Here is a 22,785-nt window from a genome sequence, read left to right on the forward strand (position 1 = left end):
TCAATGTTCAATATTATAATTTATAAAATGGCTTTAGTAATTAAAAATAATAATACTTCTTACAATTTTTAAATGTGCCGACTTAAGGTTGATGTAAATGTTAGACTAGGGCAAATTCCAGGGGCGGACTGGCTCCTTCAGAGCGGCCCGGGAATTTTTTTTCAAGCGGCCCATCGCCCATAAACCATTGTCTAAGGTCTTTTCGACGGCGTTGCCGGAACTACTTAATCATTATATTGACATATTGTCTAAGGCCTAATCTAATACACTATTACAGCACTTACGTTTGAAATACCAGACATTTTCTCAGTTGAATATTTAAATTATAATTAATACTAACAGAAGATAAATAAAACATTTTAGAAATACATGGTAATGATTATTTATTAGCTCAAGGAATTAATAATTTATGGAGTGTTTTGCTTTTTTGGGCTAAACGGTCTATAACAATTTGGTATGGTATATCACTTAAAATACTTTTTTCTGTAGCCATTAAAACAAAAGCTTCTAGGTTGTCCTGTGTCATACTGTTCCTATAAACGGTTTTCACCTGAAAAATAAAATCGCATTCATTTTTACAGTATAATAAACAATTCAAAATTCAATAAATAAATTTATATTTATTTTATTATTTAAAAATGTAATGTACCTGCTTTAATTTTGAGAAGGATCGTTCACAAGCTACTTGCGTAATGGATAAAGTTAATAATATTTTATAAGCTTTATATAGCATAACATATGCTTTACTATACATATTATACTTATGTAATAAAGTAAAACAACATCTCAAACAATTTCTGCAAGACTCCTTTTTAATTATAGTGCATACGTCGTTCACTACAGACTCCGATTCATCATTTTCATCACCACTGTCTATAAAAACCATAAATTATTAATTTACAGAATACTTAAGTGTATATTATTTTACCTGGATTATCGAGGTTTTCGTGTTCATATTCATCTTGAATAGTTTTCTTAATATTGGGCCATTTTTGTGAAAAATCTATTAACTCATCTCGTAATAAAACTTCAATACGTTCTGTCATACGAGATTCATCATCACCGAACTCTGACTTTTCATTTTCACTCAAATGCTGACATATAAGCTGAGTTATTTTTTTAAAAATATTTTTTCCTGAAATACTTTCAGGTTTCATTGGAAAATTTCGAGGGTCAAACAATGACATGTCGGTGTACAAGTCCTTGTGCTTAGTAAATCGTTCCTGTAAGCTTGAAATAATAGAATCCATTATGCAATTAAAACCACTTATTTTATATCGTTGGGCTGCGTCAGTTGGTAATTCATCAGTAGTTTTAGTTTTATATTTATCTTTTTTACCACGATATCTAGTGAGCGAAAATGATGTTTCTACCTCAACTTCAGAATCCATTTCTTCTAACTTTCTGTTTTGAATGACTGCGAAAGTTTTAGCAGTTTCATATATATCTTCAAAACATCTGGATTGTTTTTTTAATGTATCAATCGACGACCGTACTAAACGATGAGCTTGCATAAAATCTAGTCCAGACGTTTGTAAATAGTTGGACAAAGGATTGGTTGTTTGAAATATTTTTAAATAAATATTGGCTGTTATTATAATCTCAAATTTAGTTAAGCTGTTAAGTAATGTCAAAGCATCAGATCTAGTGTTTTTATTAAATTTTTCTGAAGACGATATTAAATATAATGAATGAACTAAATCTACAAACAGTGCTGTATCTGAATTTCCATACTGGCCAAAAATTCTATTAAGTGCATTACTCTTTGACCACCATCGTGTTGAATTTGCTTTGATCAAACGTTTTAATGAATTTTGTTTTGAATGACATTTTTCTAATTGATTAACCCAGGTGTCCATTCTACGATATGATTCACGAAAAAATACAGCACATTTATTTATCAGACCAAATAAACTAATGGAGGGCACATTAGTCTCACTAGTATCTTTCATAACTAAATTCAGCACGTGTGCGTAACACCATGTATGGATATGTCCTGGAGATTTATTTTCAAGCCATGTAGTGAATCCTGCATACTGACCTTGCATGTTTGATGCACCATCTGTGCTATCTGAAATGCAATTAGCTATGTCAAGATCATGTAATAATAACGTTTTTTCAGTTAATTCAAATAAATTGCGTCCCTCGCCTGAATGACTTTCCACCATTGATAATAGATGCTCTTCAACTCGATCTGTTACGTAGCGTATAATTATTGATAGCTGATCTTTAACTGATACATCTTGAGTGCTGTCAATTTGAATGGAGTATATTCCTGCTTCTTTTATGTTTGCTACAATTTTTTCTTGTATTAATGATTTAAGTATTTGTATGATATATGTAACTGTAGTTTTTGAAATGAAGGTGATAAGATTTCCTCTGCCTTTAGTTATACTAGAATTTGATTCAAGTCTGTTTTTGCTTTTATTAATTACGTTTTCTAAATGATGCCTTAAAACATCGTCAAATTTTGATATTAAACATAATATTTCTAAAAAGTTGCCATGACTCACATTATTATTTTCTAAAGTATATGAAGATTCATTTGTATGAGATCTGTAACTCATACAATTTTTTCCGATACACTTAATAGTTTCAATTATTCTTTCTAGTACTCGGTGTCGTTCCATAACTTCTTTACGTCGAATTTCCCTGGCTGATGAAAACAACATGTGTGGAATATTTGCTCTATGCTCATGATAAAGAAAAGCATCCACTGATTTAACATGGCAAAATGTATCCTCGTGTTCCGCGATACGTTGATAAACATGTTTCCAACTGTTCATGCCCAAAGTAAATGGGTTGCTATCTGTTGACGCACAAAATGCAATGCATACTGAACAGAATAATTTACTCTCAGCTTCAGAAAAAGTCAACCATTTTCGATGTATCCCGTCTGTACGTTTATATGCTTTTTGTGGATTAAATGGAATATTAATAGTAGGTTGGTATGGATGAAATTTAAAAAATGCATCAACTTCATACTTCTCTGGTTTTTTGAATTTGTCAATAATGTTTGTTGCATTTTCGAAATCCACAATAGTTTCTTGATTATTGTCTTGTTTTGTTTCAGTACTACATATAAGTTTTATTGAAGTTTGCTCACATTCTAACTTATTTGTACTTATATTTGGGTTAATTTTTTCTGGATCGTCTATATTAGGGAAATCCACAATACTTCCTTCATTATCGTCTAGTTTTGTTTCAGTACTACATATAAGTTGTATTGAAGTCTGCTCACATTCTAACTCATTTGTACTTGTATTTGGGTTCATCATTGATAAAGTTGGATTTTTGAGGGTAACTGATTCGTTCAGAACGTTTTCGTTCATTGCCATATTATGATTTATTTTTTTAATAAACATGTCTCTTAAGTTGCCACATCTTTTTGCTTCTTTGTTTAATAATTTCGCCTTCTTATCCCGTTGTTTTTCCGCGCCTCCTTTACGTTTTTTTGTTTCATCAATATTCATGATTGCTCTCTTAAAATAATTTTTTTAATTTTTTAATTTGCAGGGTAGATATTTGGTTCTAAAATTTTTACAAAATATAACAATTAGGGATGTTTGATGTAACCAAAAGTTAAATGAGGATTATTAAAATACAGTAAAACGCTAAAACCCTCTACTCAATTTTCAAGCCTTAATTATTAAAATTGAATGTTATATGAATTTTCAAAAACTGCCACTATTATATCTTTCTATATAGTTATTTCTAATAATTAATTAACGATAATTAAATACCATAAAATAGGGTGAATAGAAAAAAATGCAAATGTAAAATTTTGTAACTTTGATGTCCACCCTATTTGCTATCAATAGGTTGGTATATTTCTTTTATATTATTAATCGGTAATCGTCAACCAGAACAAAAGTATATTTTCCTTCTGTGACGTACAAAAACTAAAAAGCTACATAGGTATCATAATTCTTTTTACTTTTTATAGTGTTAAATAAAACCATATTGAACATTTACTATTTATAATGTTTAGTTATCCATAATTTTAAATAAAACACTTAAGAGTAAAAAATATTTGAAATTTTCTATATAAACTTTAAAGTTTTTCTCTTTTTATTACTGAAGAACCTCAATATATAATATAACTCAATAGTAATTTATCATGTAAATAAAATTATATTTTATATTATAGTTATAATTAAGATACATAAATTATAATTGAATAACAATATAACATAAATAACAAAAGGTAGAGTTAAATTATTATTTATTAATAATAATCTAAAAATATTACGTTTGGATGCAGAGCCTTGGTTTTTATCAGCATTTTTATTCAAATACTATAGAAAAGTATAAAATATGTGGTCTTAGGGAACCGTAACAATATGAATTAAGAAGAATTCAATTTAAAAACGACAAAACAACAACACTCGTTGGGGTACAAAATTCAAATAGCTAATAGGGGATAGCAGGATAGGCCTCTAAAACTAATAATTCTATTATATTTTAAACCATTTAACCAATTTTTAATAATGATTGAATATAGATTAAAATGTATAGGCCTTATAACAATAACTTTATTTTTTTTACAATAAATTATAATAATATATTATTTAAAAATTGATTTGACTTACCTTTAAAAAGCTGAAGTTATAGTACAAAATACAAATGAACTAGGTAATAAGTAATATTTATATTTTATATAATATCACAGACGACAGTGTTGTTAGTCGCGGACGAAAACAGTATATTTTTAAATTATATAACAACTAAAAACAATAATACATCGAATTAATAATATATCGTTATCGTATATTATAAACAACACGGCGACGGCGGCCGGCAGGCGGCAGCGTAATTTATATTTATATAAATACCTTATGTTTCGTATGTTTCTTAGAAAAGCAAATTTATATTTAAGGTACGATTATTATCGTATTGACGTATTATTTATGTTATATTCTATAGATTTTAAATTTACCAAAAACTGATAAACTCTTATTATAATCTAAAAATTGTAATTAGTTACTTGTACAACCAAATTGTCCGGCCCCATAATTCGATTATTTGACCGGCCCATCGGGAAATTTCCCGATCTCCCGATCTGCCAGTCCGCCACTGGCAAATTCCCAAGTTGACCCTCTCAAATGACGCTCCAAGAATGCGTCAGATATTTATAGTGTTATGCAGTGCAAATTTCTGATTATGACCTTGTAAGGTTGATATCTTGGTGGGCTGTCGAGCTGGTGGCATGAATGTGGAAAAACATCCATGAGGGCAACAATCAGAAAAGAAGACTGTTTTTTTCCTACGGACTCACTATACAAGCCACAATGCGTATCCGTCGAGCGTATTCCGCCACGTACAAAATTATCTAAAAATGTAGGTATAAACGCGACATTTTTCGTCACCAGTATAGTCCATCCTAATTTAATACAATGAAAATTAGGAGTTAGCGTTTTTATTATTCCGGTGTTCGTCCGCCAAAACGCAAGCCGACCAGCATTTTCCGCCGCGGATGAAAATGCGGCGTATGATATCCTTCATGTATAGCCCCGGCCTTAGACTTGTTTCATATGGACGCGTATCGTACGCGCGGGTTTTTAGTTAAGTTCACACGCGCCATATCGGCGAGCAAAACGCGCCATCGTCGTGCAAGTAGACTTACATGACGTGAACATTGTGAACCCGTCAGGCACGGTGATTCACTGTGATTCTACTAACATATTTTTGAAAGCCGATTATATTATATTATCATTATATATATATATATATATATATATATATATAATATACTTAACTTATTTCTTTAATTTTTTCTCTAATATTTTATACCTAATTATAATTATATTTACAAAAATGTCAACTATAGTAACTACGAATTATTACGTTACTCGTTACTGAAACATATTAAAGACAAATAATATTTTTGTTATATAAATTATAAGTAATCTACGACTGTAGCTATTATGTACCATACGTCCATACACCACAAAATAGTATAATAATAATTTTATTTGTTCATGTTCAATGACGTCATTATTATTTCTTATTAGTTATTATGTATTATATTTATAATTTATAAATAGTTTTTCCAAAAAGATCTACCAAAGCCATCGCACGGCGCACCACTACCTACCCGCTTGCTATATTTGACCACAGAACAAAATATTATTGACCGATAACGGATAACAAATGTGGGATAAGATTATTTTTGTAGTTATTTTGAAGCGTTATTTCGTACACGTCTTGTCTCTTGTCTACGAGTCAACAATATTTTCCGTGTTCGTCACATTATTGGTGATATTTTACTTATTAAAATATAATATTATAATAATTATAATATTTAATAATATTATCGTTTGATGGTTATTTCATCAGTCGTTCTGTTCAATTCGTGTAATTGAAATTATAATTTGTAATCGTGTCAAGCCGTACAATTTAACTTGTGGTAAGTACTTATTTATTAATTTTTAATGTCTAAGTGTCAATTTTTATATTATGCACACATCAATCCCAATAAAACACATATGATTTTATATTTAAAAATAAAATTGTAATATTAACTATTTTAAGGTAGAATTTCATCAGTCGTTCTGTTCAATTTGTATTTCGTACGTTGTGTACTGACTCGTGTCAAGCCGTACAATTTAACTTGTGGTAAGTACTTATTTATTAATTTTTAATGTCTAAGTGTCAATTTTTTATGTTATGCACACATCAATCCCAATAAAATAATATAGATATGATTTTATATTTAAAAATAAAATTGTAATTTTAACTATTAAAGTTAAATTTCATAAAAAATCATTCGTATAGGAAATGTATACAGTGTACTTACATTTAAATTTAATATGGCATGAATATTAAATATAATGTTAAAAAAATAAAAGCAATTTATTCATATAGCTAGGCTTTTTTTTTTTTTTTTTTTAACAAAATTTTATATTACGCAATCTGTTACAATTAATGAACAATAAGCTTAAGTGATAAAATAGAACAGTAGACAGAGAAAGACAGAGGGAAGAGACCACCCATCGGAGGTACTTCAGCATGATATAATTTAAAGTTTTAATCCTAAAATAATAATAAAAGTAACGATATTACAATGAGTACATAGTAGTTATAACTTATAAGTAGCAAACATCATACATATATAAATATACATTTTTTTTTTTTTTTTTTTTTTTTTTTTTTTTTTTTTTTTTTTAATATTATATAAGCAGGTCACGACACCATTGCCTTTTTAGTCTTTTGTGTGGATTTCCTGGAAGAGTTGCAGATGATAGTTGGACGATAAGGGGATTAGAATGATGTGTTAACTTTTTATTGAATCGTTTATAGTGGAGCTTGGCTAGTTCAGTGACGGTGGGTAAATTGAAGTCAGAATGAAGGGTATTATTTGAAACATAGAAGGGAGCTTTAGAGATGACGCGAAGGACTTTGGATTGAAACCTTTGTATACGGTTTGTATTTGATACTTTGGCTGAGCCCCATAACTGCAAACCGTAAGACCAGATGGGTCTGAGTAGTAGTTTATACAGCAGTAATTTAGTAGGTAACTTAATATTTTTGGAAGTTAGGAACGGCCGAAGAAGGCGAAAACGATCATTAAGTGTTCGAGTTTTATTTTTAATGTGAGCTGACCAGGTAAGTCGACGGTCAATGTTGACTCCAAGGTAGCGTACACACTGGGCAGTAGGGAGAGGTTGGTTGTTAAGGAGGAGGGTCTGGCATACTCCTTGCCGGAGCGTAAAAGTACAGTGGATTGATTTAGATTCGTTCATTTTAACTCCCCATTCCTTGTACCAGGCTTGGAGAAGGTGTAGGTGGTCTTGAACATAGCTGGAGGCTAAATGAGGATCAGAACTAGAGGCTAAGATAGCTTTGTCGTCGGCAAAGTCACCAACAAGAGTATGGATGGAAGAAGGTTGATCAGATATATATATGTTAAATAGAAGGGGAGCTGTGACTGCACCTTGAGGTACGCCTGCATTAATTAAAGTGGGAACAGAAAAGGTGGAGCCTACTCGCACTGAGAAGTGCCGGTCTTCTAAATAGGATTTAAGGATTAAATAGTAGTGACTAGGGAGAAGAATCTTAAGTTTATATAAAAGACCAGCATGCCAGACGCGGTCGAAGGCCTGGGAGACATCTAGAAACGCACCAGTGCAATAGAGTTTCTCTTCCAGAGCATAGGAGATTTTGTCCACCAACCTGTGGACTTGGTGGATGGTGGAGTGACTATTGCGAAAGCCAAATTGCGAGTTAGGTAAAATTTTTGCAGTGTCGACAATAGGTAGAATACGTTTTAATAGCAGTTTTTCGAATAACTTGGAAAGTATTGGGAGAAGACTGATTGGTCTGTACGAAGTCGGGGTGTCCGGGGGTTTTTTGGGTTTTAATATGAGAATTATAGTAGAATATTTCCAGAGAATAGGGAAATAAGATAGTCTGAGCATTGCGTTGTAGATTTGTGTTAGGAATAAGATAGATTTTTTAGGTAGGTTTCTGATTACTTCTGCAGTTATTAGATCAAATCCAGGGGATTTTTTTCCTGGGAGCTTTTTAATATTAAAGTAAACTTCACCAGGGGAGAAGGCTCGAGGAGGAAGGGACATCTGTAGTGGAGAGTTGAGAAAGCTTTCAACTTCTTGGATTTTGCTGGGTGATAGAATATTATAATGCGGTTGGAAGGTATTTTCTAAGTGTTTCATAAATATGTTTGCTTTATCTTGGTCAGAGACCGCCCAAGTACCATCATCATAATATAGCTAGGCTAATTATTATTTTTTATTTGAAACGTATAACTTAAAAATTTGGTTTTATTTATATCTACTGTAACCTTTTTAGTGGTTCAAGTACTTAAGGTCTATTTTCTTTTTATCAATAGAAACCATGTCATTTCATAAAAAGTCCAACTTGAGTATTCGGTCTAAAAGGAGAAGAGTTGAAGAAGAACTGAATAGCATACCACTGTTATCATCTAATGATACTCAAAATGTTCCTTCTATGTCCAATCTAAATTTAAATCTTAATGACTGTACATTTATGCCTTTATCTGATAGTGTGATTGATATACCAGAAACTAATTTCTCTTTTGATACCAATTCTGATGTACAAAATAATTTAAATATTAGTTTTGATTCAGATGTTAGTTATAATAATTGGTATTCATCAGATGAAAGTAGTGTTTCAATTTCATTAAATGATAATATTAAATCTGATCAAGCATTTTTATCATTCATTGGAGAATGGGCTATTAAATACAAAATAAGTCATATTGCTCTTAATGGTTTATTAAGTGTTTTACAACAACATAAATGTTTTCAATCAATACCTAAAGATTCAAGAACTATTTTGCATTCCAAACCAATAGATGTTTCTAATTTGCACAAAGTCGAACCCGGAGAGTATTATCATTTTGGTCTATCTACTGGAATAAAAAGAAATATTCCTAGTAGTCTATTACAAAATGATAATATGTCAGTTATCCAAATTGTTGCTGGTGTGGATGGCCTCCCGTTATTTAAAAGTAGCCCAGAACAATTTTGGCCAATATTGGCTTATATACGCCCTAAAAGTGATGTGTTTCCAATAGGCATTTATTATGGGAAAGAAAAACCTTTAGACAGCAATAATTTTTTAAAATATTTTGTCGAGGAAGCAAATGATTTAATAAGCAATGGTATAGAAATTGATAACAAAGTTTTTAAAATTGAAATCCATACTTTATGTTGTGACGCACCTGCCAAATCTTTCTTATTAAAAATCAAAGGACATTCTGGTTTCTTTTCATGCTCAAGGTGTGAGCATGAAGGAGAATACTTGCTTAACCGAATATGTTTTCCATACACATCACCAGATAGACAGCCTCATAAAAGAACTCATCAGAATTATATTACTCAATCCAAAGAAGAGCATCATATTGGAAACATTTCTATTTTAAGTACTTTAACAAACTTTAATTGTGTCAATGATTTTTCTCTAGACTACCAACATTTAGTGTGTTTAGGTGTTGTCAGAAAATTAATTTTATTATGGGTAAAGGGGCCAATTCCAATACGTTATGCATCATGGAAAATAAAAGAAATATCAAAGGCATTGGTAAGCTTAAAAACTAACATACCCTGTGAAATGGCTAGAAAACCAAGAAGCCTAGAACTCATTAATCGTTGGAAATCTACAGAATTACGTATGTTTATAATTTATTTAGGTTGTACTGTTACTAAACCAGTATTATCTAATAAACATTGGACACACTTATTTAATTTGAGTTTGGCGATGATTATCTTATTGAGCCCTGATTATGGTTGTCATCTTAGTATAGCACAAAAATTGTTGAGTAATTTTGTAAAGAACTTTGAAATTTTGTATGGTCGTCATCTCATATCTCACAATGTGCATGGATTAACTCATTTATGTGATGATTATATTAAATTTGGTGCATTGGATAATTGTTCGACATTTCCATTTGAGAACTATATGAGTACTCTTAAAAACCTTATAAGGAAACCAGATAAACCCCTCATTCAAGTTATTAAAAGGTTTAATGAAATTCATGCACTAAAATCAAATTCTCAAAAAGAAGAAAAACTATTTAAATGTACTGGCCTTCATAGTAGCGGACCACTTATAGAAAATATGGAAGGTTTGCAGTATACAACACTTAAGATGGAGAAATATACTATTAAAACACACATTCAAGCCGATAGATATCTTTTAACTAATAATAATAAAATTGTTAAAGTTTTTAATATAGTTGAACACAAAAGTTCAATACATTTAATTTGTAGGCAATTTGAGGACACAAGTATATTGTTCGATAAACCTATTAAATCTACAGAGTTAGATATCTATATTGTTGACAAATTGAGTGATACATTAGTCTGTTATTCCATTAACAATATAAAAAAAAAATTGATTGTATTACCTTCAGATAATAATTTAGTTGCTTTTCCTTTAATTCACACTTAATTCTTACAGTGCACAAATCTTACAATCATGTGGTCAGTTATTAATTTTATTAATGACAATACTGTTGAAGTTGTACCATCGTTTTGGGTCCACAAAACTAATTATGCATGGCCAAAAAAAAATGCAGCACATTTTATAAAACGAAGAATTCCTCCAAATAAATTTGATTTTAACTACTTACCAGCCAAAAAAATGTGTAATGATTTAGGTAATATAAATTGAAAATATTTTTGTGACTGTGAAGTTAATTTTTTTATTTATATTACAGATGACTATATTATAGCTAAACAAAAAGCAAAAGCATCTGAAGATACTTCAAATATTTCGTCTTCAAGTGAAACTTATGAGGAAAGACTCACACGGTTCCAAAAAACCAAGAAAAAGGTTATGAAAAATAATTTAAAAATTAAAGAGAAACTTAAGTGGAACACCAGTTCTTTAGAAAGCCCAAGTAATTTTTATTTATGTTTTTTTTTTGTTTATATATACCATTTAATTTACCTATACTTGATATATTTTTTAGCTTCATCTATCGATGAAGAAGAAGACAGTTCAGAAAAAGATCCAGGCTATTCTAAAAATGTTATTTGTGAGAAAAATACTATAATACATGGTAATACAATTTTTTTGTAATATTTTTATTAGTTTTGTATTTATTTTATATAATATATTATATTCTTATAACAGATAATTATTGTTAATCCAAATTTAAAAATTATTCTTTGTAATTAAATCATTCAAATAATAGTTATATTTTTATTTTACAGAAACACCACCTTCTAAGCAAAAATTAATCTCTAAAGATCTTCCACAAACTTTTCCTGGTACATCATTTAAGAGAAAACTAGACTTTAGTACAATGAACAAATGCAAATCTCTGAGCCCAAAACCTAAAATGTCTAGTAAGTTAGTTGATATGGTATTGAAATTTCTTTCCTACATAATTTGAAGATATACAAAATATTTATTTTATACTAATTTGTTTTAGATGCAATCAATTTTGATGAAGTAGAGAAGATAATAACAACTTCATCATCGCCATTCAAAGTAACAGTCAGTAATTCTATTCCGCATTCTAATAATGGTAAGTACAATAACTTAAAATGATAATATTATATTTCTTTTTTAATTTTCATATCTTAAATAAGTTAAAAACAATAAAACACCTTCAGTATATAACAATATTCTGGATAAAAATTCATAGATATGTACTTAGTTAACGGCTTTATATCTGGCTTTATACCTCATACGTGTATCTGGATTTAATGATCTAATTCTCTAAGTCCCTTGAAGATCATTTAAACAAATACTATAGTCTACAGTATTTAAAGTAAATTCACATACATTTATTAAATAGAAAGTCTTATTATAATTAAAATAAAATATACTTTGACATTTATGTTTATATTTTTTAATTATTTAGATATTTTAACCAAAATCAATCGAACAACATTAAATACATGGTATGAAATAAAAGGGTTAGTAGAAAGGATTGAAAGTCTCGAGAATGCACTTTTAAACAAAGGTTTCAAAGAAGTTTTCAATGATGATTTGGAGAATGGTTTAATATTTTCACTACCTCTATCAAATGAGGAAGAATTGGAAATCTTTGAAAAAAAACTTCTAGATACAGCATTTAACAAAAAATTGGTATAAAATTAATATAATTTAATATTATAAATTTGTAGGATATTATTGTATATAAATATTTTTAGATTTCAGAATTATCTCGTTTGGTGCGTGGAACTCTACCAAGCACAGTACGTTCCATCATGCGATATATGTTTAAAGACCAACTATTAGAACAATATAGTTTCAAAGGCCAGAAAAAAAAAAAAGTATTTTATACTTTGAAATGTTGTTCATTTATTTTTGGTGAGAAAAATAAAAATCACTTAAAATAGATGTTAAATCATATAGAATTATTAATTGTTTGTTTTTAACATTATATTTTGATTATAGACTCTATTAAAAAAATTAACAAATTTCAAAACTTCAATTCAATTGATGTGGAGACACCGATCAAAGTATTCATTGCTGGGGCCAAATTCAGAAATAATAAGACAGAACCTTCTGAATTTTAATTTAAAAAAAATTGTCAATTTAAATATTTGATATGATTTCTAATTGTAAAATATGCAATTAAAATTTTATATTTGTATTTTAATTAAATATTATGTTTAAAGAATATACTCTATATGTATATATATTATGATTATGAACATTTATTTAACTATAAAATCCAAGGCACTAATTATAATGCCAATAATCATCGATCAAAATGTGTGGGAAATGAAATGACGACGAGGAGAGTGGTTAGGACTATAACAAGGAGCTTTAGCAAAATTATACTTGAACTTCTTATAACACACTTATACATTCTTTTTAGGTCATAAATATTTTTATTTATAAAATGATTAAAATACTGAAGAGAAACTTTAAGTATAAATTAAGAAAAATATAATTACATTTAATATTATTGATATATTATTATAATATTAACAGAATATAATTCAATTTTTTTTATATATTAATAACATGAAAATAATATTTAATCAATATTACAATGGTATTGTTTTATTATTATTTAATATTTAACGTTTTAAATACAACTAAAATGTATTGTTAAATAATTATTTTTTGAAAATAATATAATGATATTACAATTTTATTATTTCATAATTATTATTTTGGTAATATTTTATTAATGTAAAACTCGCGGCCAACCGTCATTTTATAATCATTTTTTAAACATTTTTTCAACAAAAATTATAAAGAAAAATAATATATTTATCGAATGATATCATACGAAACATAATATCAAATAAATGATAAAAAAATCTATTTTTGCTATCTGGGAAGCTACTACTTGAATTTATTGATAAGCCGAAAGTGTCATATGCATAAATAATATGTTATGAGACTTATATCATTTACTACAGTACCATTAGAACTATAAATAATATTTTTATTTGTATAATACAATATAAAATTACTTTTAAAATCATTATAAACTTCAAAATGAATATTGATCATAAATACTTATATACAATTGTATAGTATTTATTATTATTTATAATCAATGACACAACCATAAGGTTTAATCTGATTGGCAGGTTTTCCTTGTGATCTAGGTGGCAAGGTAATAAGGATAGCTAAAGTGTATTTAACTTATGGACCCAGAGGTTTCACATCCTATCAAAGCTTAGTTTACATGATTTTTATAAGAAATAATTAAAATAACTGTCACATTGTATAGTTTTTAAACGATATAATATTTTATTCAAGTAATTTTATAAATAATTTATAAAATTTTAATAATTAAAGTAATACCTATACACTACAGATAAAGTAAATTGTAAATTATAATATACTGACAAGTACATTAGTACATACTACATTGAACAAATAATAAATATTTAATTATTTTCAATTTTTAAGTTCTAGACTCTAGAAGCCACTAAGCTGTAAAGTTGAATACAATATTTTATATATTTTATAGGCCAGCAAATGATACTAAATTTCGAAATTTTAAATTTTAAATTTTGAAAATTTTGTGATAATAAATCTGGTTGTTATCACGGGGTCCAACTGCCCGAGTCGCGAAATTTTAAACCGTGCCATCGCGGCTCCTAATAAACCTCCCACCACTCCACCAATTTAACATGTAATCTGTATCATAGTTCATGTTTGATATGTCGCTATGTTCTGTGATATATTACAATATTACGTTTTATTTTTATTTTTATTAAAAAATATAAATATTACATTGTATAAAATATTAAAATGGAAAATCAAGACGCTGAGGTTAATAAAATAATGTTATATAATGTTATAATTTTCAATTTCCGTAATTTAACGGTTTGGTGTATTACTTTCCGTCATATTACGGTCCGTAGTTTTTTTAATTCTTCAACTTGACAGTCCGTAATCTGACAGTTTATGTTATTTTTTTTCCCGTAATCTGACGGTCCGTAACTTGACTGAAGAATTCTGTAATATGACGGTTCGATTATTTTCCGTATATTTATGGCTTCCCAAAACACCGACTACAAATTAAACACATAATGCATTATCGAACAATAATAATACATTTCTTAGCGATATGCGATAAACGTGTTACGATCCACCATGCCGTTGCGGCGTTTCCTATATCATTTACACTATTCACGGTCTTTACGACAGTTCATTTGTCTACTGACTTACTCACGAGTCTCACTGCTCTACTAATTCGTTCATTCAACCGCTAAATATATGACATAAAATATTAACACACATATATACCTATTATTACAATACGTTATATATTTTTATTACATTATTCATCATACCTACATTGTATGTGTTTTAGTAATATATAGCTCGGCTGCAACCGCTAAACTTATGACGTAAAATATTGACCAATATATCTATTATTATAATACGTAATTTTTAGTGAAAAATAAATCTTGAGCCTCCACATTATACGTAGGTATATCACATTTTATGTATAAAGATTACCCGGAACACGTTGGAAAATTATTTAAAATATTATATTTATTCAATTTAATTTTTTGAATATTTTTTTTAAAAATGTCATCGATTGAAGACATTTTTGTCAATGGAATGTTACCACCTCAAATAGTTGTACCAATTATCGGTGATGGTGCCTGCCTTTTCCGTTCAATATCATTTCATTTGTTTAACACTCATGAAATATGTCAGGAGATCCGAAATACAATTGTTTCGTATGTGTCTGATAATTGGAATAACTTTATTACTATGTCTTACAATTCAAATGGTGACAACTTTTCCACTGCTGAGGCTTATGTTCGTGAAATGGTCAATCCTACTGTCTACGGTGGTTATTGCGAATTGGTTGCAGCTGGAAATATTTTCCCATTTTCATTTCAAATTTATTATAATAATTATCTTTATGCTAAATTTGGTTTAGATACATTCCCAGTAAAAAGATTGCGTCTAACTAGAAATATTAATAGTGGTCATTTTGATGTTTATTTATTTATTCCTAATATTCATAATGTTGCAGTAAATTTAATTACTACTTCAGAGGGCGAATTATCTATTTTAAGTAAAATTAGTGTCACAGAAAATAGTAAGAAAAATAAAAAATAAAATTAATAAAAAAAGTAAGAAGCGTCGCCGTGCTAGATATACAGATAAAACTCGAATCAACCAAGTTAAGAAAGCTATAACAAAGTACAAAGCAATCAAACATCAAGGAACTTTAGGGTTTCTGACTAAAATTAATTTACGGAAATGGAAAATTAAGAAATTATCTAGTCTAGCATATAATCCCACAATTGATTATAAAAATAACATTGGCACTATGAACCAAAAATGTAATTTTTGTAACGCTCACAAGTGGAAAGGTGAAACTCCTGGTATGAGCTGTAATATAGATAAAACACAACTCGATCCCTTACAGCCGCCCCCAGAACCATTACACAGTTTACTTGAGGGAGACCATCCTGATCATGATCATTTCATTAATCGTACTAGGAAATATAATAGTTGTTTTCAAATGACTTCGTTTGGTGCTAAACAGATTGTTGAAGAAGGTTTTATGCTAACATTTAAAGTGCAAAGCCAAGTCTACCATTTGTACGGCTGTTTGATTTCAAATACTCAGGAAAACCCAAAATTTTTACAAATATATTTTGTTGGCGAAGATGTAAAAGAAGTTCAACTTAGATGCCCTTTTTATCCAGAAGTTAAACAAGCATTAGTCAAACAGCTACAAAATATGCTGCATACTGAAAATAAGTATATTCGAGAGTTAAAAACCACAATAGATAATGCAAGTCAAAAAATAATGCTAATTTTCGTGTGGTTATTCACGCTGATAAAAAACCTGCTTATGGACACAAAGGCTGTTACAATGCTGCAACTACTAATGAAGTAGCTTTAGTTATAGTTGGGCAGCAGTTTGAAAAACGTGATATTATTATTCAAAGCCACGATAATCGATTACAACGGATAAGTGAATTACATAGATCCTACGACGCACTTCAATACCCTTTAATGTTTTGTTATGGAGAAGATGGATACTCAATAGATATTTCTCAGACGGATGCAACTACAAAATTTCCTCTTACAGATAAAACTGTATCTGCTGCTAATTTTTTTTCACACAAAATTATGGTAAGGAAAGAACTGGATAATCATTTGCTTCGTTATGGTCCATTGTTCAACCAATATTTAGTAGATATGTACGCAAAAATAGAGAATGAAAGATTAAATTTCATCAGAAATCATCAAAATAAGCTTAGAGCAGATAAATATATTCATTTAAATGATGCCGTTGGATGACAAGATGTTGATGCAGATTAACTTGGAAAATTAGTTGTATTGCCATCATTTTTTACAGGAGGCTCACGATATATACATAAATGAGCCCAAGATGCACTGACGTACGTTCGAAACTATGGCAGCTCAGATTTATTCGTAACTTAAGAAACACGTAACACCTTAAGAAAGTCTCTGCAGCAAATGTTATCCAGTTACGCTCATTCAAGAAACTCAGAGGTGAAGATGGCTGTACAAAATATAGAAGGCGATCAACAAACGATGGAGGTTTAAAGTGAGTATTAAGTCAATTGATTTAGATAACAGGTGGGTTGTTCCATATAACCCTGTGTTATTGCGTACTTTTAGTGCTCATATAAATGTAGAAATAACCAGTTCAATCAAGTCTATAAAATATGTCACAAAAGGTAGTGATCATGCAGCGTTTGGTTTAGGAAAAACTGACAATACAGATGAAATAAAAATATATGAAAGTGGCAGGTATATCAGTAGTTCCGAAGCAGCTTGGAAAATGTTAGGTTTTCATATATACGATAGGTATCCAGCTATTACTCATCTTGATGTTCACCTAGAAAATGGACAATGTGTCTACTCCACAGCAAATAATGTTGCCGAAAGAATAGAAAATCCACCAACGACAACTCTTTAGGCTTTTTTCCAGATATGTCAAACCGATAATTTTGCAAGAATATTGCTTTATCCACAAGTTGCTTCGTATTATGTGTGGAAAAATAAGAATTTCGTTAAACGTAAACAAGGCCAGAATGTCGAAGGTTGGCCAAGGGTTAAGAAAGATACAGCTTTGGGTAGAGTTTATACAATCCACCCAAACAATGTTGAATGTTACCATCTTCGTCTTCTTCTTCATTACGTAAAAGCTCCAACATCGTATTCATTTTTGAAGACTGTGAACAATATAGAGTATCCGACATTCCAGGCCACATGTAAAGCACTTTGATTATTAGAAGATGACAATCAGTGGGATTTTGCTTTAGAAGAAGCTGCATTATGTCGTTCACCTAATAAAATGCGAGAACTTTTCAGTGTAATATTAATATTTGCCATCCCTCAGATGCTTCAAGTCTTTGGACTAAGTATAAGGACGATTTTTCAGACGATATTCGGCGACAATATTATAGACAGCATCTAGAAAATAAGATAACAAAAAGTGAACTTTATTATAAGTGTTTGGTATTAATTGAAGACTTTATTTTGAATCTAGGTGGAAATAACTTAAAAGAATATGGTTTGTCCACTCCTACAAGATCTGGTGGACTTTTAGAAAATAGAGAATATTTAAAATAAACAAGCTATGATTTAAATGTTTTACAGGAAATTGTTTTGCAAAATGAACCCTCATTGACTGAGGAACAGTGGTTTGTTTACAAACAAACTTTAAATAGTATCAAATTAAATTTAGGAAAATGTATATTTGTAGACGCTCCTGGTGGAACTGGTAAAACCCACTTAATCAATATACTTTAGGCTAAAGTAAGAAGCTCATATGGGATTGCAATTGCAGCTGCATTATCAGAAATTACTGCTACGCTTTTACATGGATGAAAAACTGCTCATTCGGCTTTCAAGTTGCCACTCAATCTGAACACCATCGAGATTCCAACGTGCAATATTAATAAACAATCTAATATGGAAAATGTTTTGAAAAAATTCAAGCGCATAGTTTGGGACGAAAGTCCAATGTCTCATAAGAAAGGCTTTGAGGCTTTAAACAACTGTCTGAAGGATCTAAGGAATTCAAATTTATCAATGGGAGGAGTCACAGTACTGCTAGTTGGAGATTTTCGACAAACTCTACCAATCGTACCCAAAGGAACTCGAGCTAATGAAATCGCAGCATGCATCAAGTCTTCATATTTGTGGCCTAAAATAGAAAAATTTTCTTTGACCAAAAATATGCGAGTACATTTAAAAGGAGACAAGACTGCTGAACAGTTTTCTGAGCTACTCTTAAAAATAGGAGATGGAAAATATCAACAAGAATGTGTAGAAAAAATTTCTTTGCCGGCAGGATTAGGTACCGTTGTTAATACTTTACAATAACTTACATACAAAATATACCCTGGAATCGAAAACCTCAAAGAAATATCAATGGACTGGTTATGTGAGAGGACCGTTTTGACATCAAAAAATATCTTACTATCCGCCTTTTTCCAAGTATTGATTTGGTTCTGCTAACGTAATATGGCTTCCTCGTCAGTTTCCTTTTCCGACGCCCTCGTGATTTTTGAACTTGACTTGGTCCAATCACCAGATATAATACTTCCCATTTCACTTGAAGTTAGTATAGACTCTTATTTGAAATTTCCATAATGGCCAGTTTTCCATACCTTTTAATCCTCACCGAGTCTTCCATGACTGATGAATCCTGTATACTTAATGATTATCGAAATTACCTCGTATACAATACCGTTCCTGAAATTAAAATACTCTCCAACTGGTTGTAGTTTTCTGTGTTATGTTGTGTAAGATAAATGTATACATACTTCAAATAAGCAATTTAACCCAGAATGTGTATCTGGGCCCATAACCTGTTGAAATTGAAGCCTAAGTGAACTTGAATATTGAGGTATTTAACACAAATGATAACACGACTTAATGATTATAATAACAGTATAATATAAATGTAACATACAACTAGATATAGACACACAGCGTAACGTGTCCAAGAGTGTCCGAGAGTGACCCAGAGAGAGTGAGTCTTGTACACAAAATGAGCCCTATATATACGCGTCATTGACGTCACATAACCATACCTATGTGTGTAGTATTAATAAGTATTGTTTCACATTACAATAGAAAGTTAAACTATGATATATAATATATTGATACGTGCACCCGTGTGCTTACAATGTATGCATACTAATATTAATTGTATATTTCAACATGACTTGAATTGACTTGTTGCGTAGGGCTGTTGTAAGTAAAATACCAGTGAGAGGGAAGAGCGGAATTTCATGTTTGGCGGGATCATTTTTTAAAGTTTTGAAAAGATTTTCGGAATTGGCGGGTACAGAGGCACCTGAATCGAGGAAAGCATTGTAATGGACGTTGAAGAGTTTGATTTGGATTTCTGGACGATAACTGGGAGGAGAAATCATTTCTTTGTTTAGGTCTAATGGGTGTGAGAGTATTGATAGGTGAGGACTATTTAAATGGGACACAGTACCGGTCCTCGAAGGCCTGGTCAGAGCTAGTTTCCCTGAGGGGGTACAGCTTGGTCAGTGGGGGGCATTTGTGAGTTATTATTTGGTTGGCGGTTGTAGTGGTTGTTGTTGCGGGGAGCGTATCGATTTTGATGACCAGAAGAATTAGGATTTTGTAGAGACAGATTAGTGGGTTGGTTGTAATTGTTATTTGACGGAGTGTGAGATTGTTTTAAATATGATAATTGTTGTATGAGTTCATTTGTGGTAGTGATACGAAGGCCTCGAAGTGCAATAGAAATATTAAAAGAAAAGTGAGAAATAATTTGGTCAACCATTTCGGCTTGATCTATTGGTGGTTGTAAGAATCGGGCCCGACTTATCTAATCCATAACATGTTTTTGTATAGAGGTTTTGTCTCGGTGGAAATATGGGCGATATAAGTCGTTACGAATCTCACTCTGTTTATTGGTGGACCAGAAATGGTTTCGAAATAATAAAAATCCTGATAAATACAAGGGGGATGTGCGGATGTACCACAGGCGGGCAATATCAACAAATTTTGATTTAATAAAATTAATTTTAACTTGGCCAGGGACAGGTGGTTGTATAATAAAATATTGTTCTTCTTGTTCAATAAACTCTTCTGGATGTACTGGGGATAGATTACCGTCGTAATTGGGTAGTTTAGTTGGATCGAGAGAGATACTTGATGTACTGGATAATGTAGTATGGTTATGGTTGTGTGTTATATTACTGAGATACGTTAAAGCTTATGTTATTACTGGTTAGGGATGCTTTAAGTGGAAATGGATTTGCTAGAGTAGTTGATGTTAAAATATTACTGAAAGAGGTTCTTGGTCTTGTTTGAGAAAGTGGGTAAGAGAGTGAGGTTGAACTTTGGATTTTATTTTCGAGTGCGGCTAATCGGGCATCTTGTCCTTCAACTATACTTGATCATTGAGGGCTTGAACATTGTCTTTGATAGTTTTTTGGGCATTGATAATGGACTTTTGAGACTCTTGATTGTTTAGATGATTGAGAGAGATTTTATTTTGGGTGTCGATAACATCTTGATTTATATTAGTTTGAAATTGGGAAAGTTTAGTAGTTGTACTAGAGTCAATATCATCTATCCGGAGACATAACTCATCGATACGGATGTCAAGTTCAGAAAACTTTTTAACGAAACTTTCGAGTTGTCGAGTAAACGTATCAGACATATCGTTTAGCCTTTGGTCGAGGGAAGTAAGAGAAAGAGAGGGTTCATTTGTATCGTCCATGGTTAAATCGAAGTCAGTAGAGGCAGTATAGGTGAGGGAGAGTATTGTGAGGGAGGGGTTATATCTGTCAGGGGATCGAGTAGTGCGTTTACCGGCACCTTGCATGAGAGTTTAACTTTATAAAAATAAAAATGAGTAAAATATTAAAGAACTAAATACCCAAGGGGAATTCAGTAATATCAAAATAATAGAATAATAAAATAATAATAATATAATAATAAACAAGGAACGTTAAGCTTTCTCGACAATACAATATTATAATACAGATTGTAATAATGAAATTAAAATATTTAAATAATATTCAAATTGAGATAAAAATTATAATAAGATAATGTTAGAATAGAATATTGGAGGACTGTTAAAGTTAATTAAGATCAGCGATAAATAATGGAAACGATAAAATATTAAAATATAACTAATAGGTTTTTAGGTAATTATATCTGGTTCCAAATAAAGATTGTTGATTTAAAGGAGAAAAACAAATATTATAATATGAATTAAATATAGTATAGATAATTAATTAATATATAGAAATACCAAGGGATAGCTCAAGTTAATTTTAAAATAAATAAAATGTTTAGGTGTAATTTATTATTTATAGTAACTGGGCCTTGGACGGGCAGAGATAGCTTAAGCAACAAAGTCATCACTAAAATATCCTCAAAGTTGTCGTCGTAGGGGAATTTTTTATTTAAATATAGTTTGGTGAAAAGATATGTAAAAGTAATAATTAATTATTATAGGACATTAATTATGAGGGAAAATCCTGTCATTTCTTAATTATTAGTGTAATTAAAATTAATATAATCAATTAAATAAATAATTTTAATATTAATAAATAGTTTATAAGTAGGTAAATAAGGTAATTAGGCACAATTACCTAAATTATATATTATTATACATAAATTGATATATTTTTTTCGATAGCGAAATATTTTGAAAAAATCATAATTCATAAATATATATATATATATATATATATATATTAATTACAATATTATTAAATCCTGCAAAATCATGTTTGATAATTAATTAAAATGAAATTGTAATAGCTCGTACATGAATGAAATATCATCACTTTGTATATTGCTATA

At 30.1% G+C, this 22,785-nt stretch overlaps 2 protein-coding genes and 1 long non-coding RNA gene across 3 annotated transcripts; 2 read left to right on the top strand and 1 right to left on the bottom strand.

The window, feature by feature from the left end:
* Positions 1-382: 382 nt before the first annotated feature.
* Positions 383-3,686, bottom strand: LOC132927988 (uncharacterized). Its single transcript, XM_060992535.1, has 3 exons — positions 929-3,686; positions 650-873; positions 383-550 (listed from the first exon to the last, which is right to left on the bottom strand). The coding sequence occupies exons 1-3, from the start codon at positions 3,471-3,473 to the stop codon at positions 392-394; spliced, it is 2,928 nt and encodes a 975-aa protein (XP_060848518.1). The 5' UTR covers positions 3,474-3,686; the 3' UTR covers positions 383-391.
* A 2,538-nt stretch (positions 3,687-6,224) lies between these two features.
* LOC132926725 (uncharacterized) lies at positions 6,225-11,028 on the top strand. The gene is made up of 3 exons (XR_009661511.1): positions 6,225-6,409; positions 6,535-6,618; positions 10,945-11,028. It is a non-coding gene; the product is annotated as an uncharacterized LOC132926725 (long non-coding RNA).
* Positions 11,029-11,154: 126 nt separating this feature from the next.
* Positions 11,155-12,776, top strand: LOC132926152 (uncharacterized; the record flags this gene model as incomplete). The annotated part of the gene is made up of 6 exons (XM_060990489.1): positions 11,155-11,386; positions 11,459-11,548; positions 11,703-11,837; positions 11,924-12,019; positions 12,359-12,585; positions 12,651-12,776. Coding segments are annotated over exons 1-6 (738 nt in total), but the record flags the coding sequence as incomplete, so codon positions are not given.
* Between the last annotated feature and the right edge of the window lie 10,009 nt (positions 12,777-22,785).

Source organism: Rhopalosiphum padi, chromosome 3 (assembly GCF_020882245.1).
Source record: "Rhopalosiphum padi isolate XX-2018 chromosome 3, ASM2088224v1, whole genome shotgun sequence".
NCBI lineage: Eukaryota > Metazoa > Arthropoda > Insecta > Hemiptera > Aphididae > Rhopalosiphum > Rhopalosiphum padi.

What these genes read in the sequence shown, in the direction of transcription:
- LOC132927988 (XM_060992535.1), bottom strand. Translation starts at nt 3,473, where the DNA reads ATGAATATTGATGAAACAAAAAAACGTAAAGGAGGCGCGGAAAAACAA. An exon ending in CGAAAACCTCGATAATCCAG is followed by an intron (nt 874 to 928) that starts GTAAAATAATAT and finishes TGGTTTTTATAG; the next exon opens with ACAGTGGTGATGAAAATGAT. An exon ending in CCTTCTCAAAATTAAAGCAG is followed by an intron (nt 551 to 649) that starts GTACATTACATT and finishes TTTATTTTTCAG; the next exon opens with GTGAAAACCGTTTATAGGAA.